Source organism: Lissotriton helveticus, chromosome 4_1, assembly GCF_964261635.1.
Source record: "Lissotriton helveticus chromosome 4_1, aLisHel1.1, whole genome shotgun sequence".
Lineage (NCBI taxonomy): Eukaryota > Metazoa > Chordata > Amphibia > Caudata > Salamandridae > Lissotriton > Lissotriton helveticus.
The window spans coordinates 1,493,793,238-1,493,806,014 of record NC_136063.1 but is presented as its reverse complement, the minus strand read 5'-3'; the positions used below and the strand labels follow the sequence as shown (position 1 = coordinate 1,493,806,014).

General features: G+C 50.9%; 1 protein-coding gene across 3 annotated transcripts in view; it reads left to right on the top strand.

The window, feature by feature from the left end:
* The first annotated feature begins 285 nt into the window (after positions 1-285).
* The window catches only part of LOC144827567 (enoyl-CoA hydratase EchA19-like), a 326,574-nt gene continuing 314,082 nt past the window's right edge, over positions 286-12,777 (top strand). The window contains exons 1-2 of one of the 3 annotated variants that reach the window (XM_078685825.1): positions 286-460; positions 1,248-1,432. In XM_078685825.1, the coding sequence (XP_078541951.1) occupies positions 1,273-1,432 (160 nt within the window). In that variant the 5' untranslated portion in view covers positions 286-460; positions 1,248-1,272. Of the gene's footprint in view, positions 499-1,247; positions 1,433-12,777 lie in introns of all 3 variants that reach the window. The other 2 variants (XM_078685824.1, XM_078685826.1) reach the window with 2 other exon arrangements.

Below are 12,777 nucleotides of genomic sequence, written 5' to 3'. Positions count from 1 at the left end.
TATAGTGTGTCATTTAATGTGCACTAGTACTTTTTCATTGTTCACGTCAATAGCTCAAACTTCACTAATGCGAGACCTGTTGCATTGCAAATGCTTATTATTCTCTTTTCCTCGTGTCAATTTAGTTCAATTTCCTTAAACTAATCTTTTCGTTTTAGCATGCGAGCTCTCCATTTTCTCTCCCTTGCTTTACATTTCATTAAAATGTTGAGGCTGTCAGCGCAAATAGCCCGAGGTAACGCCAGGATAAACAAACTGAACAGTTAAATACTTTATTACACCCTTGTTCAGCGTCTCCTAAGCAGCGCGATAAGTACGTTTCTAGCAGGAGCTCTGCTCGGAGCGCAGCTGCTTCTGCCTGCTAAAGCCGAGCTCTGCCTCTCCTGAGGTGGGTGGGTGGGTCTGCTGTAGCTCTGTGCTGAGTGCTAGCGATTCGTCTGTGTGAGCGTTACTTCCGGGGGTAAGTCTTCGCATGACGGCATGCTGTGAATAACTGCGGTATTGCTCTATTTATATACATATTTTAAAGTAGTGTGCAGAGCGTAGTGAAATCAGCACTGCGCCTCAGGTTACTTGTCAATCCATATATCTGATTTAGGTGGGAGAATCTCAGTTTTTAAGCCTAAAACTGTTTTTTTTGGCGGTCGGTGAACTAAAATTGCTCCCACCTAACTGGAGGTCAACAGAAAAATAAATTGCTCCCCCTCCCCGTCTCCTGTTTACAAATGTCGGCGTATATGTTTCTGTGTTGTGTCTGGGAATATTTAGCAAACTTGCATTTTGTTCTCGTCTCTCATAATGCCTGTATTATGAGTGTGGGCTCACACAGTACGCTATATGAAGATTAACGTTTTGAAATGTTCCATTTTGATCAGGTCAAACCACATTCCCTGTGTCATTGTTTTGTCCGGATTTATTTTGGGAAGACACACTGGACGAAAGGGGCATTTTCTCCAGAAAAGAATCTCAGCTGCTGTTTACTGCAGCCCGGCAAACAAGTCACGCTGATTGTAGTGAAAAACGGACAAAAGTCATGCATGATAAAACTTTCTTTTCAACAACTTACTACAACTAATGTCATAGCGTGACTTACTTTTGAGCATGATCTGAACAATTTAACATGTATTTAAAAAGATATACGTTTAAATTTTCTTTTTTGCCCTACTGGGCTGTGTGACGTATATAAGTGTCAGTGCTTCACAGGAATGCTGGAGAATTCGCACCTCATTATCACCCTGCATCCACAGGTGTACAGTGTTGTGCCAGGCAGCAATGAGGTGGGGCGTAGTCCGTTTAGTGCCCGGGGTTTGGATGCAGAAGCCAGACCTGTCTTGGAATCCCTTAAAATCGTCCTGGTGCAAGAACAGCTGCAGGCCGCTGCTGACACCCGGCGTCCCTTCCAAAGCATCTGCACCATCCTCAGGACACGGAGGTTTGTGTCACACTCTACCTTCCAGGTGTTTGTGTGTGTGTGGTGGGGGGCAGGGGTGTGAGTGTGTCGTAAAACTGTACATACGTAGGACAACAACGACCACATTCGTACAGGGATTATATTAAACTTTCTTTTAATTTCTATTCGCTATCACCGTTAATGTTGGCACATAAATGCACAGTACCAATCTGAAGCAAAGGTGATTCTGTACAGCTTGCGTCTGCCATTTCAACAGCAGTGGGAGACTGGATATGCGCCTAGCAATATATGAAGGCAAGACCCAACGTGATCAGTTGGTACGTCATGATAGAGCAGGGTAGTGGGACGATGCTCCACTGCAGAGAACTGGGTACAAGCTGGAAGTTACCGGTTTAGTACCCTCATGGCGACAGCGCTACCCACCCCCAGGACCATGGCATGCATGCAAATAAATACACACAACACAAATTTGTTATTGGGAAAAACTGCTGCAGGTTTATTACAGACAGCGTTATGTAATATGGTGGGTTATTTTACGGGCGATCCAAGGGCAGGCAGCATACTCACCACCTGCCTGCCTGATGAGCCAAGCAGCACTGGGGCAAACCCCATCTGTGCTGCCCCTTCTGGTGATCCTCCTCCGAGATCACGTGACACTTATTACTCACGCCCCTTTCAGGGCGGAGCTTAGCAAGGCAAGCCCCCGGTTGTTCAGGCCCACAACCTTCCGAAGGACAAACGGGGCGCCAACACGGTTTTCAGGAACCTCCCATGAGGCTCCTGGGCTCTGGCACCCCTATGTGCCGTGCAGAGGTACTTTTCTGTACCCATTTGCTTCCAGATCGCCCTGTAACTCTGCCTGCAACGAAAAAAGTAAAAGATTACAACATTCTCACCATGCTTCCTACCATCGACCACGCTGGGTAAGCGGTAGGGTGGGAGACGGCGTGTCCCATGAGGGTCCGGTGCGACGACAAAGAGGTCGTCAGCGTGGTGAGGGAGGGGGGATATATACCCCTCACCCCGCCTAGCGCAGCGGACATAACGCGGCACTGCCCGCACCCAGGAGGGGACTCCCCGAGAGTCCCTGCCCCTTTGGGAGGAAAGGGGGGTGTGGAATGCCCAATAGCACTAGAGGGCTGCCCTCTTGAGTGGCCTCCTGCGGTGGCCTCGGGCAGCCGCATAGTACCCTCATGGCGACAGCGCTCCCCACCCCCAGGCCCCTGGCATGCATGCAGATAAATACACACAACACAAATATGTTATTGGGAAAAACTGCTGCAGGTTTATTGCATACAACGTTATGTAATTTGGTGGGTTATCTTACGGGCGATCCAAGGGCAGGCAGCATACTCACCACCTGCCCGCCTGATGAGCCAAGCAGCACTGGGGCGAACCCCATCTGTGCTGCCCCTTCTGGTGATCCTCCTCCGAGATCACGTGACACTTATTACTCACGCCCCTTTCAGGGCGGGGCGTAGCAAGGCAATCCCCCACTTGTTCAGGCCCACAACCGCCCGAAGGACAAACGGGGCGCTGACACGGTTTCCAGGAACCTCCCATGAGGCTCCTGGGCTCTGGCACCCCTATGTGCTGTGCAGAGGTACCCTTCTGTACCCATTTGCTTCCAGATCGCCCTGTAACTCCGCCATAGCTCTGGCGGTGGCCACCGTCACCGACGGGGCCCCCCTCCAAAACAGCTCCGTTCTCCCCTGCAACTTCTCATATACAGGCCCCCTGCCAAAATTGGGCAGGAGACCCAATCTAAATCCCAGTGACCCTTGACGTTAGACCGCCTGAGTCTCCTGACTGAGGCCTTTCTGGCAAGTGAACTTGTGCCAAGAACTGATTCTCCCGTCGGAAGGTTCCATCGCTTTACAAGACTCTGCCCCGTGCCACTCGGGCGGGGCGGATTCAGGAACTATGGTTCACATGGCCCCCTGAATTTGCTGGTCGCACCAGGCTGCACCGTGTGTCTTGCACCCCTGTGCCCCACCTCTTGGTAGCTGACCGCTCCCACACCCGCCTGCCCACTTAGGCTGTTAGGGTGAAAAGGAATATACTTTTGCATTTGCACAGTCATTCTTCTTCTTAAATCATGCCGCACCTGGTTGTCGATAACTATAAGTATGTGACCAAGAGCAAGGGATCGACAATTCAGCTTTTTCTGTAGTGGATCCCCCCGGGCCTACCGACTCGCAGAATGTCTGAACTATGCTGAGCCCCTGCCATATGGTGCCTACCTTTAAGAACTAAGTCCTGCTTACCCCCTCCCTAGCATATTCACGAATAGGGGGTCGGGGGGCTTCACCTGCACACACTGAGCAGCCCCGGGGGTGGAATATAACCTGCCCTGCTGAATTTGACTTCTTGTAGCACACTGGACAAGCCACGTGCTCGATTACATAGTCTTTCGTGCTTGACACCTTGCTTCCCCATTTCTTGGGCGTGCAACACAGGGTGACCTTGGACAGTCCGCTTGGCGTGCCACAGTAAGCCACAGAAAAGCACCCAATTCCCACCTGGGCATACCTCAAACTTGAGGGTGGCTTCCCTTAGCTGTAAGGCCATAGAGCTACCTCTTACCTATTTACTGGTTTTTGCCACTTGGCACTTATCCGGTCGCAGCACTGCGTTTTTGTGAAGCACGCGTGCCCCCGGGGCCCTCTATCGCTGAATAGACGGTATCTGTTACCCATTTGCTTCATCACCATACAACACCGCTTGCCTTAATGTGCTATGTTGTAAGCGATAGGTACCTAACTTATCTCTTCCCTTTGAAAAGATATAAACTGCAAGGCCAAAGGCACCCATGGATTAACCTATTTACTGGTTCATGCCACAGGGCACCCTTCTGGATGGTGATGCGAAACTTCCTACCCAGTCTAGCGTTGCCGACACTCCACCTGTGTCCCCTGAATCACCCTCCATCCTCCTGTGCAATAGTCAGCTGCTAATTATACTTTCCACACCGTTGGGCTGGTGACCAATAGCAAAGGCAGACAGGCCTGGCATCAGATCACAGTTTCCTAGGGTAAACAAAATTATTCTGCACCATTGTCCCAGGCAAGTGCGTGTGCTCCATGCGACACCCCCAGTTCTGAGTGCTACCAACCCTAACGCACCGTTTGCCAGTATGTGCATATCATTCTAGGGTGAGACTAAGTCCTACTGTGCCCCCTTCCTGGATGAACCCCGTACAGACTGCCAGAGTCAGTGAACCACTGCAGGGTGGCCTGCCAAGCTAAGCCCACCCAGAATTCGCCTGCCAGTGCGAGAGGACCAAGCATTCCTCGCTTCTTAAGCCATCATCGTCGGTGGTGGGCACACCCACCCGGTGAAACCACTCTATATGGGCAAGGTTGTCTCCCACCAGCCTGTGCTATCCCTGTCTAGGTCCTCCTGTGGCAGAGTGCCCAACAGGCAACCTCATGGTTGCACGGTCAGTGCAATTTGGCATGGCTGACTCGTCCGCTGGCATTTAGTGCTGGTCTTAGTGTGCACCCGGCTGGGATTTAGCGGCTTCCGTCATTGCCTCCAGATGTATCCTACAGGACCACCTTACACCTACAACCCGCCAGTACCATTGGCTTTAATAATGCTGGTTAGCTGTATAAGATGACTGAAGCCACAATTCAGGCTTCTCTGCATAGCATATTGAAAATGCTGCCCTTCTGAAATGGGAGGACTGTCACTTATGTGTTGAATATTGCAAAATGGGACATTACACTAATCCACACCATCCCTCAACTGCAATCAACCATACACCCCTGTGAACAGGTAAAATATGTGTAAAATCAGCTGAAGCCGCACAAAACCATTAGAGCCGTTTAACGGGGCATTGTAGAGACGCATTAGGTACTATACAACCTGTCCCTTCTATCTGACAATCGCTAAGCATCAAGAATGCCAAGCGGCTATTAAACAGACATATCACTGGAACAGATCCACGCCATACAAAGGCTCTTGCCATAAGGGGGACCGCAAATAAGGTGCTTTCTTTACCTGCCTTTTCCTAATTCTGCAGCCATGTGACCTTGGCTATGCTCGATCTCATTACCAGAAAGCCAAATAACTTGAAAGGGAGGCTTATCACCGTAACAGCTCAACCCGGTGCAAAGGCTCTTGCTAAGGGGGAACCTCAAATGAGATGCTGTCTTTACCTGCCTTCCCATAATCTGCAGTTATGTGACTTTGGCTGGTGGTACATATTCCCTATAAAACTGGCGCCACCAAGTACAAGTTTCTTTTTATTCTTCTCAAACTGTGAGAGCAAAATAAAACACCAACAGTCGCACTACCTACCCACAACGCTCAGCTCACCTATTAATTTTATTATTAGTGAGCTGTTGCTGTGTTACACTTTGGAAAACACACTTAGAACTTGCTTGTGGAAGAAAACACATTTAGCAATTGGAAGAGGGAGTCCGTGCACTGACAGTAACTTTCGCTAAAGTGGGCTTGCAAGAACTGGACTGTATCAACTTCAAAGCTGCTCTAAACAGGGCTCCCCAATAAGTTTCTACCAAGGGCAGCTGATTAAACTATTGCATTTGCTGTTGATCACGAGTATGCAGTCCTGACCTCAACCTTCAAAATGCTGTGTTTAAAGCGACATATCCACCACGCCTCCTGGAGAAGGCTGCGCATTGCCAACAGAGAAGGCATTAATACTCAACGTGCGCCAGGCAACAACACGCACGCCTTAGCTTCCCCAGCCGACCATCAATATTTGCTGTGACACGTTAACTAAACATCAAAAGCCCCTCAGTGGAAGTAACCGCAAAGTGATCTCTCAACCGTAATTAAGGATAAGGGTATGGCTTATACTGTGCAAGCCAAGGTAAATAAGCAAGGATACCCACAGGCCCCTCCACCTAAATACAACAGGTTGTGGTCCCAACGGAATACATAGAACAGGTCTACACCTTACAAATCCCCGTCCAATGCCGAGGGCCCTCCTCCTGAAGCAAACTCACCGTTGGTGCATGCCAAGCCCTGTTCCCACTAGACGACTCTCCTGAGAACCTGGACGAATATTGCACGCGGAATCCATATTTTATTGCCAAGTTCCCTTCCCACACAGTTTATTGGGTGCGTGTTGGTGGTTGGGGGAGGGAATGGACGTATATTCCCAAAGTCACATACAGGAGTAAATGTAACGCTGACTTACACCACATTACCATGTAGCCCACCAAAGCGAGAACCTTGCCTAGGTATTACTTCCTGTGGAGCAGAAAGCAACAAAGCGCTCCGGGACGACCCCAACAATTTGAGTGGTTTAGGCATTGACCCTGCTTCAGTTTCAAAATGCTAAGGCTGTGCAAGCTCCTGCTCAATCACTCTCGAGGTCACTATTGGAGATGCATCACTGGGAAAACGGTCTATAAAACTACCTTCTTCACCGCGTTTAATTTAGCATTAATGGCCCATTGCTACACTCGCCCATAACATTACCCTTACGGCAAGCTGGAGCTATTGACATAGTCAATGGTTGTTGGTTACCTGCGTAACTTATACATATGCATATAATACAATGCGTACATCCGGGCAGGACTCTGCATCTCAGAGCATGCTCCATCAGGTGGGCCCCAGAAAGGCTAGGGCCTGTGTCCAGCACCCTTATTTCCCATGCCTTAAAACCTTTCTGACTTTAAGAGACAAATGAAGGTTATTTGTTTTCCATTAGGTATAGGTGTCCTCCTAACTACTAAATCAACCGTGCGTTTTAGGCTCTACGTGTTGGTTCTCTGTTCAACTTAACACGCCCGAATCTTTGGACAGGCTTGCCGATATCCCGCCAACAAACGCCCTTGGGGGAAAACCCTCAGTAGACTCGCACACAACTCAATCATTCATGAAGGATGGCCCTCGGAAGACCCGGCCTCCTTCCTTCTGTCAAGTTGGCAGCCCAAAATCTCATCTATCACAAGAGAGCCACGTTAGAATGCCCGGCTTGCATCTCCTTGCTAGGCAAAACCTTCGCGCTGTTGACCCCCCTGTCCCACCGTACCAGCCCTGGTTTACACCTGAGATGGTCATGAGTTGACCTGGCCAGACCAGCAGGATGGGGTGCCCTTGAGGATGGTTGCGATTCGCTGGAGGGATCCCCACCACACTGACCCAGTGCCCGAGAACTGATCGTTTCGTAAAGCACAAGACCTCAACAACACCGATGACCAGCCGTCTCCCCCATCTTTCACCTCTGGCAGGCCATAGGCCCCAATTGGACTGGGGGGGGGAGGACCGCGACAGGCTTGGGTAAAAAAGCCACAACAGCCCAGTGCCCCGGCACCCTAGGTAGCGCCGCCCGAAGGACCCTGGATGTGTAGGGAGGCAAGCACAGACTCAGGGCAAGACACCCGCTCACCAGAGAGACCCCATCGCGCTCATCATGGAGCAGGTAGTGGAGCCTTGTCACCCATGTCAGACCACTCCGGCTCTCTGCCTGGCGTTTGTGGGACGGGGGGGGGGGCTCTCCTAGCCTTGAGCACCGCGGTAGCCATCAATGCCAAACCAGCAAGCGGGCCACGGGCAGACTAGCTGACCCTCCAAGCCCCCCCCCCAAATGCGTGGGCACATTGGGGCAGCCCTGAGCATCCGCAGCCAGCAATGTGAGACACAGGGCCAACCGCACTTACCTAACACCAGCATGGGCGCCCCACAACCGGTGAAGGGCCCCACCCCCCTGTGTGGCTGAAGGCCCCACCCCCCTGCACGGCTGAAGACCACCACTATGCATTTATTCAGTTCACTAGCACCAGGAAAAAAATCACCTGCCTAACAGGCCTGAGCTCGCCTCAGAGCATGATGCGACGCAGCACAGCAAACAACGCATCACACCTCTTCCATGAGCAGCTGGCAACAATCCTGCACACATCCTCATCAGCAGAGATCCGATAAATCATGCCCCGCTCGCTATCACACGCCACACTCCTCCCCCTGGGCAGTTAGGAATGGAGGGGAACAGGTTGGGGCCTACGCTATTTATGCATATTTGTTATGAAAGATAAACCAATTTGAATTGCCCAAATATTGCTGCACATTAAATGGTGTCAAGTAACACCCCTTATGAAAGGTACTGTCTCAGAAGAGCTGTAATCGACGGACCCAATAAATTACCACGGCCTGCCTAAATGCTCCGCAACGTACACATTGGCCTGTACAGGGATCAAACCCTTGACCTAGGTTTAATCTGCACCATGCTCCAACTAACGGAGCTAACCGGCCTCAGGCAGATTAAAAAACCTCTTGCATCACCTGAAAATTCTTGCTGTGCTGCACAAAACAGCAGATGACATCCGCCATGGCACCCTGCACATTTTATGAGAATCAAATGTTCATGTTCAGAGCTTGGCAGCAAGATGCCCTTGGCACCACATACCAACAAATATTACTGCCAATAAAATTCAACACTAAGTAGAACAATGTACTGTAACGCCCCGCATCTATTGACACCCTGTTGGGACCACGGCCACAAATCGACCCACCTCGGCGGCAGACGTGCCACAGGACCGACCTAAACAACCAACTCCACGGTTAAACTGTACACTTGCGGTAAATGTATAACCCAGTTGAAACTGGGAATGCGATCAATGGAGGCAGGGTTCAAGGCACCCCAGGGAGCTGTGGAGAAGCTATAAACTCAAAGCTACTAACAGCGGCGTGCTATGCTCCTCCCCAGACACTGCAAAATCGTGACATCAATGGGGATTCGAGCACAGACGGGGATGTGGGCCACCCCCCCCCCCCATGCTGCTTACAGTTCCCCTCTGGGAACGCACTTCATAGCTCTGCCGCAAAAGATGCCCGAGCAGCTGGCTTGGCTCCTTCGACCGCCAACCCTGCAAGCCACTGCAGAGAACTAACTATGGACCCAACAAATGCCCTACAAAACTAGAACGTGGGCCCTTAAGCCATGCCGCGGGCCTTCCATGCTGGGCTCGTAACCTCGTAAACCGCACAGGACTGTGACCCGTGGCCGCACTTGACCATTGTCCTACCATGGCACTTTGACAAAAGAGGTAAGGGCAACGGTGGGCTCAGATATACATGCCTGTGGGCAGGGGCACCCGCCCCAAGGGAGCGCCGGTGAGAACTCAAACTGCCCAAAGGGCCCAGGCTCTCACAGCGACTGCGGAGCGTTTGTGCCCCCGCCCCCCAACCGTAGCACATGCTCCGCCGGGTGGAGGGAGTCCACCAAGGGGAACATCGTCCTCTCCCCTACATGAAAAGCCCTAAGTAATTGACTGGTTGGTGAAGGGGGGAGCTCCAAACTACTCGCTACAATCTCCAAAGCCCGGATCAGGATGGGAGATTACCTCATGAGAGGTAAAAGATGCAAGAGGAGAGGGGGGAGAAAAACATACCCCCTTCTCCCACGATCATGCACGAAGACGGGCCCCCAAATTGTCCTCTCTTCCAACAAAATGCATGTAAGCACCTCGCTGCTTCCATGTGGCACTAACGCCCGTTCCAGGCTGCAATGACCCCCACAGCCAGCACACCTGTGTCCCTTCTAACAATGCGCCTACCAACAAAACCGGATGCACATCTGCGCGCCGCTACACGCCCCAGCATTTGATTAGTACCCAAAGGCACAACGTGTCCAGAGGAAACTAAGGACACAGCCACAATGCCGACAAGGGCGGCCATCAATTACTGGGACACCGGACCAGGTGACTGCGACTGCCCCACACATGCTTGCATACCCAAGGCATCTAAAATGCCTTCCCACACGGGCTCGAGAAAACTGGCTGCCCGACCAGGGGGATTGCTCTGCCCGAACCTCACACTCATGTCACGCACCTTCGCAAAACGCTGGTTAAACACAGACCACGGCGACCAAGGAAACCCGACTCCCGATGTGGCTAAGTCAAGCCCCACGATGCGAGACAACCATCGAGACGGCTTGGCGTGTCCCGCGAGTCAGTGGCCGCGCGTGTCCGGTGCGATGACAAAGAGGTCGTCAGTCTGAGTCATGTCTTCTCCTGTCAGATACCTTCTGACAGTGATGAGTTTTTGCATACCATGGCAGTAGCCTCATTACTCCATATTCATTTAGAATTTTGTAGTCGCTGTTTAGGTTGTCTTATTGGTGTGTGACGCTTTGTCACAGTTGAGGTTGTATCACATGGTCAGCTCAGTGATGGGCCGCTGGTAGCGGTCAGAAGAGTTTGCAGATATGTCAGCATGTTTCCTCAGAGAGTCTCGTCTTTTTCCATCTAGAACCTTCTGTTAGCGTTGAGGTTTGGGTGCCTGCCACGGCGATTATGCCATCAGGCAGTGAGCGGGTTGTAGTTGCTTGCCGAGGCTATTATGCCATCGGGGCAGCGGTGAGTTATGCGTATCTGCCGGCGTTTGCCTTCAGGCAGTGATGAGTTTTTTTTTGGATACTGCGTTGCTGGTTCAGTTTCGCAAGGTTAGCGCTTCAATGGGACGCGGGTAGCGGTCAAATGGGTTTGTAGAGATATCTGCAAGTTTCCTGATCAGTGGGTTTTCTTTTTGTTCCAGTCCATTGTAGAATTTCCTGTTGAGTTTGAGGAGATGATCGTCCAGCATCTCAATGCCCAAGTCTCTGTGGAGGTCTGCTGTTCGTGTGAACATAGGTGCACCTGCTGCAATCCGTAAGGCCTTGTTCTGTAGTCTCTGTAGGTCTTCCCGAAGCTGCGGGCGGCAGCCACTCCAAACTGGTGAAGCGTATGTCATAGTTGGTCGAATTATTGCAGTGACTACCCGCACCTTGCTCTGCATGGGCATTGACTTAGTCTTCAGGAGTGGGTATAATGCAGCCAGTTTGGATGCTGCTTTCTGGCAGGTCTTCTCTATGTGGTTTCTCCAGCTGAGTTTAGAGTCCAGAGTCACCCCCAGGTAGGAGCTGCTGTTTTCCCATTTGACCTCGTCCCCATTGAGGAGGCTCTGTGGGTGTTTCCTCTTCTGCTTCCTGGTAAATAATGTTGCAGTGGTTTTGCCTGTGTTCAAGGTGATCTGCCAGTCGCTGTACCATTCGGAGAGTCTGCAGAGCGATGTCTCCAGGTTCTTAGCCACTTCTTTGTCGCTGAAGGATTGAGAGATGACTGCAACATCATCTGCGTAAAGGGCAAGATCAGTCTTCTTTAGGTCCGTGGGGATGTCGTTTGTGAATATGTTGAAGAGGAATGGTCCTAGGATTGATTCCTGAGGCACTCCAGCAAGAATTGGGCGTGGCGATGAGCATTCTTATCGCACTGCCACGTGAAAGGTCCGTTTTGTCAGGTAGCTGGACAGTAGCTTGACCAGGTAGCTGGGAAACTGGAGCTTGAAGCAGTCCCTCGTGCCATACTCGGTCAAATGCTTTGGCTACATCCAGAAAGACTACTCCGGTAGACTTGTTGATGTTGAAACCATGGCTGATGATGTCCACAAATCTGAGGAGTTGGTGATTGGTTGAGTGATCTTTCCGGAACCCAAACTGTTCTTTAGCAAGGAGGTTGTTGCTTGTCGCAAAGTCCACGAGACGGGTGCGGATAACTTTTTCAAAGAGTTTTGATAGGCCAGATAGCAGACTTATGGGGCGGTAGTTTGCAGGATCTCGCAGTGGTTTCCCAGCCTTGGGGAATACGACGACTCTTGCTTCTTTCCAGGTGTTTGGGAAATACTGGTGCTGCATGCAGGCGTTAAATATCTCAGCAAGGTGATCCACTGCAGTATCTGGTAGCGAGGTCGTCAGCGTGGTGAGGGGGGGATATATAGCCCTCACCCTGCCTAGCGCACCGGACATGACGCGGCACTGCCCGCGCCCAGGAGGGGACACTCCGAGAGTTCCTGCCCCTTTGGGAGGAAAGGGGGGTGTGGAATGCCCGATGGCACTAGAGGGCCGCCCTTTTGAGTGGCCTCCTGCGGTGGCCTCAGGCAGCCGCAGTTTAGCAGTGTTGACCGATTCTGATTCAGCAGCTGACTATCCTGATGTCACCAAGGTGAAAGTTATTGCGTTTTTATTACAAATGTGTATAGTGCGGTCCATGCGTCCTGGGAGTTGTAGCACCGTACAAATAGTTTGTATATTACACGTTTTAGAGTTCAGACACGGAAAACCTTGTATGGCATGACATGATAAGCTGTGATAGAGACATAACGCGTAACAACCACTCCGTCGTAAACAGTGAATATAACATCATTGTAAGAGTGTAACAACCACACCATCATGCAAGGTGGGATAGAGTTAGCAATGGAACCGTGAACAAATCTTCAATTAATAGACACATAGTTTTTGTGCAGGCTGGAGAGTGAGAAGACAATGAAATAACAGACATATAAGTTGTTGTTTCATAGTGTTTGTAGTTTCCAGGCCTAGTCCCCTCTTTCTTTTAGATCTGCAAGCACATTTT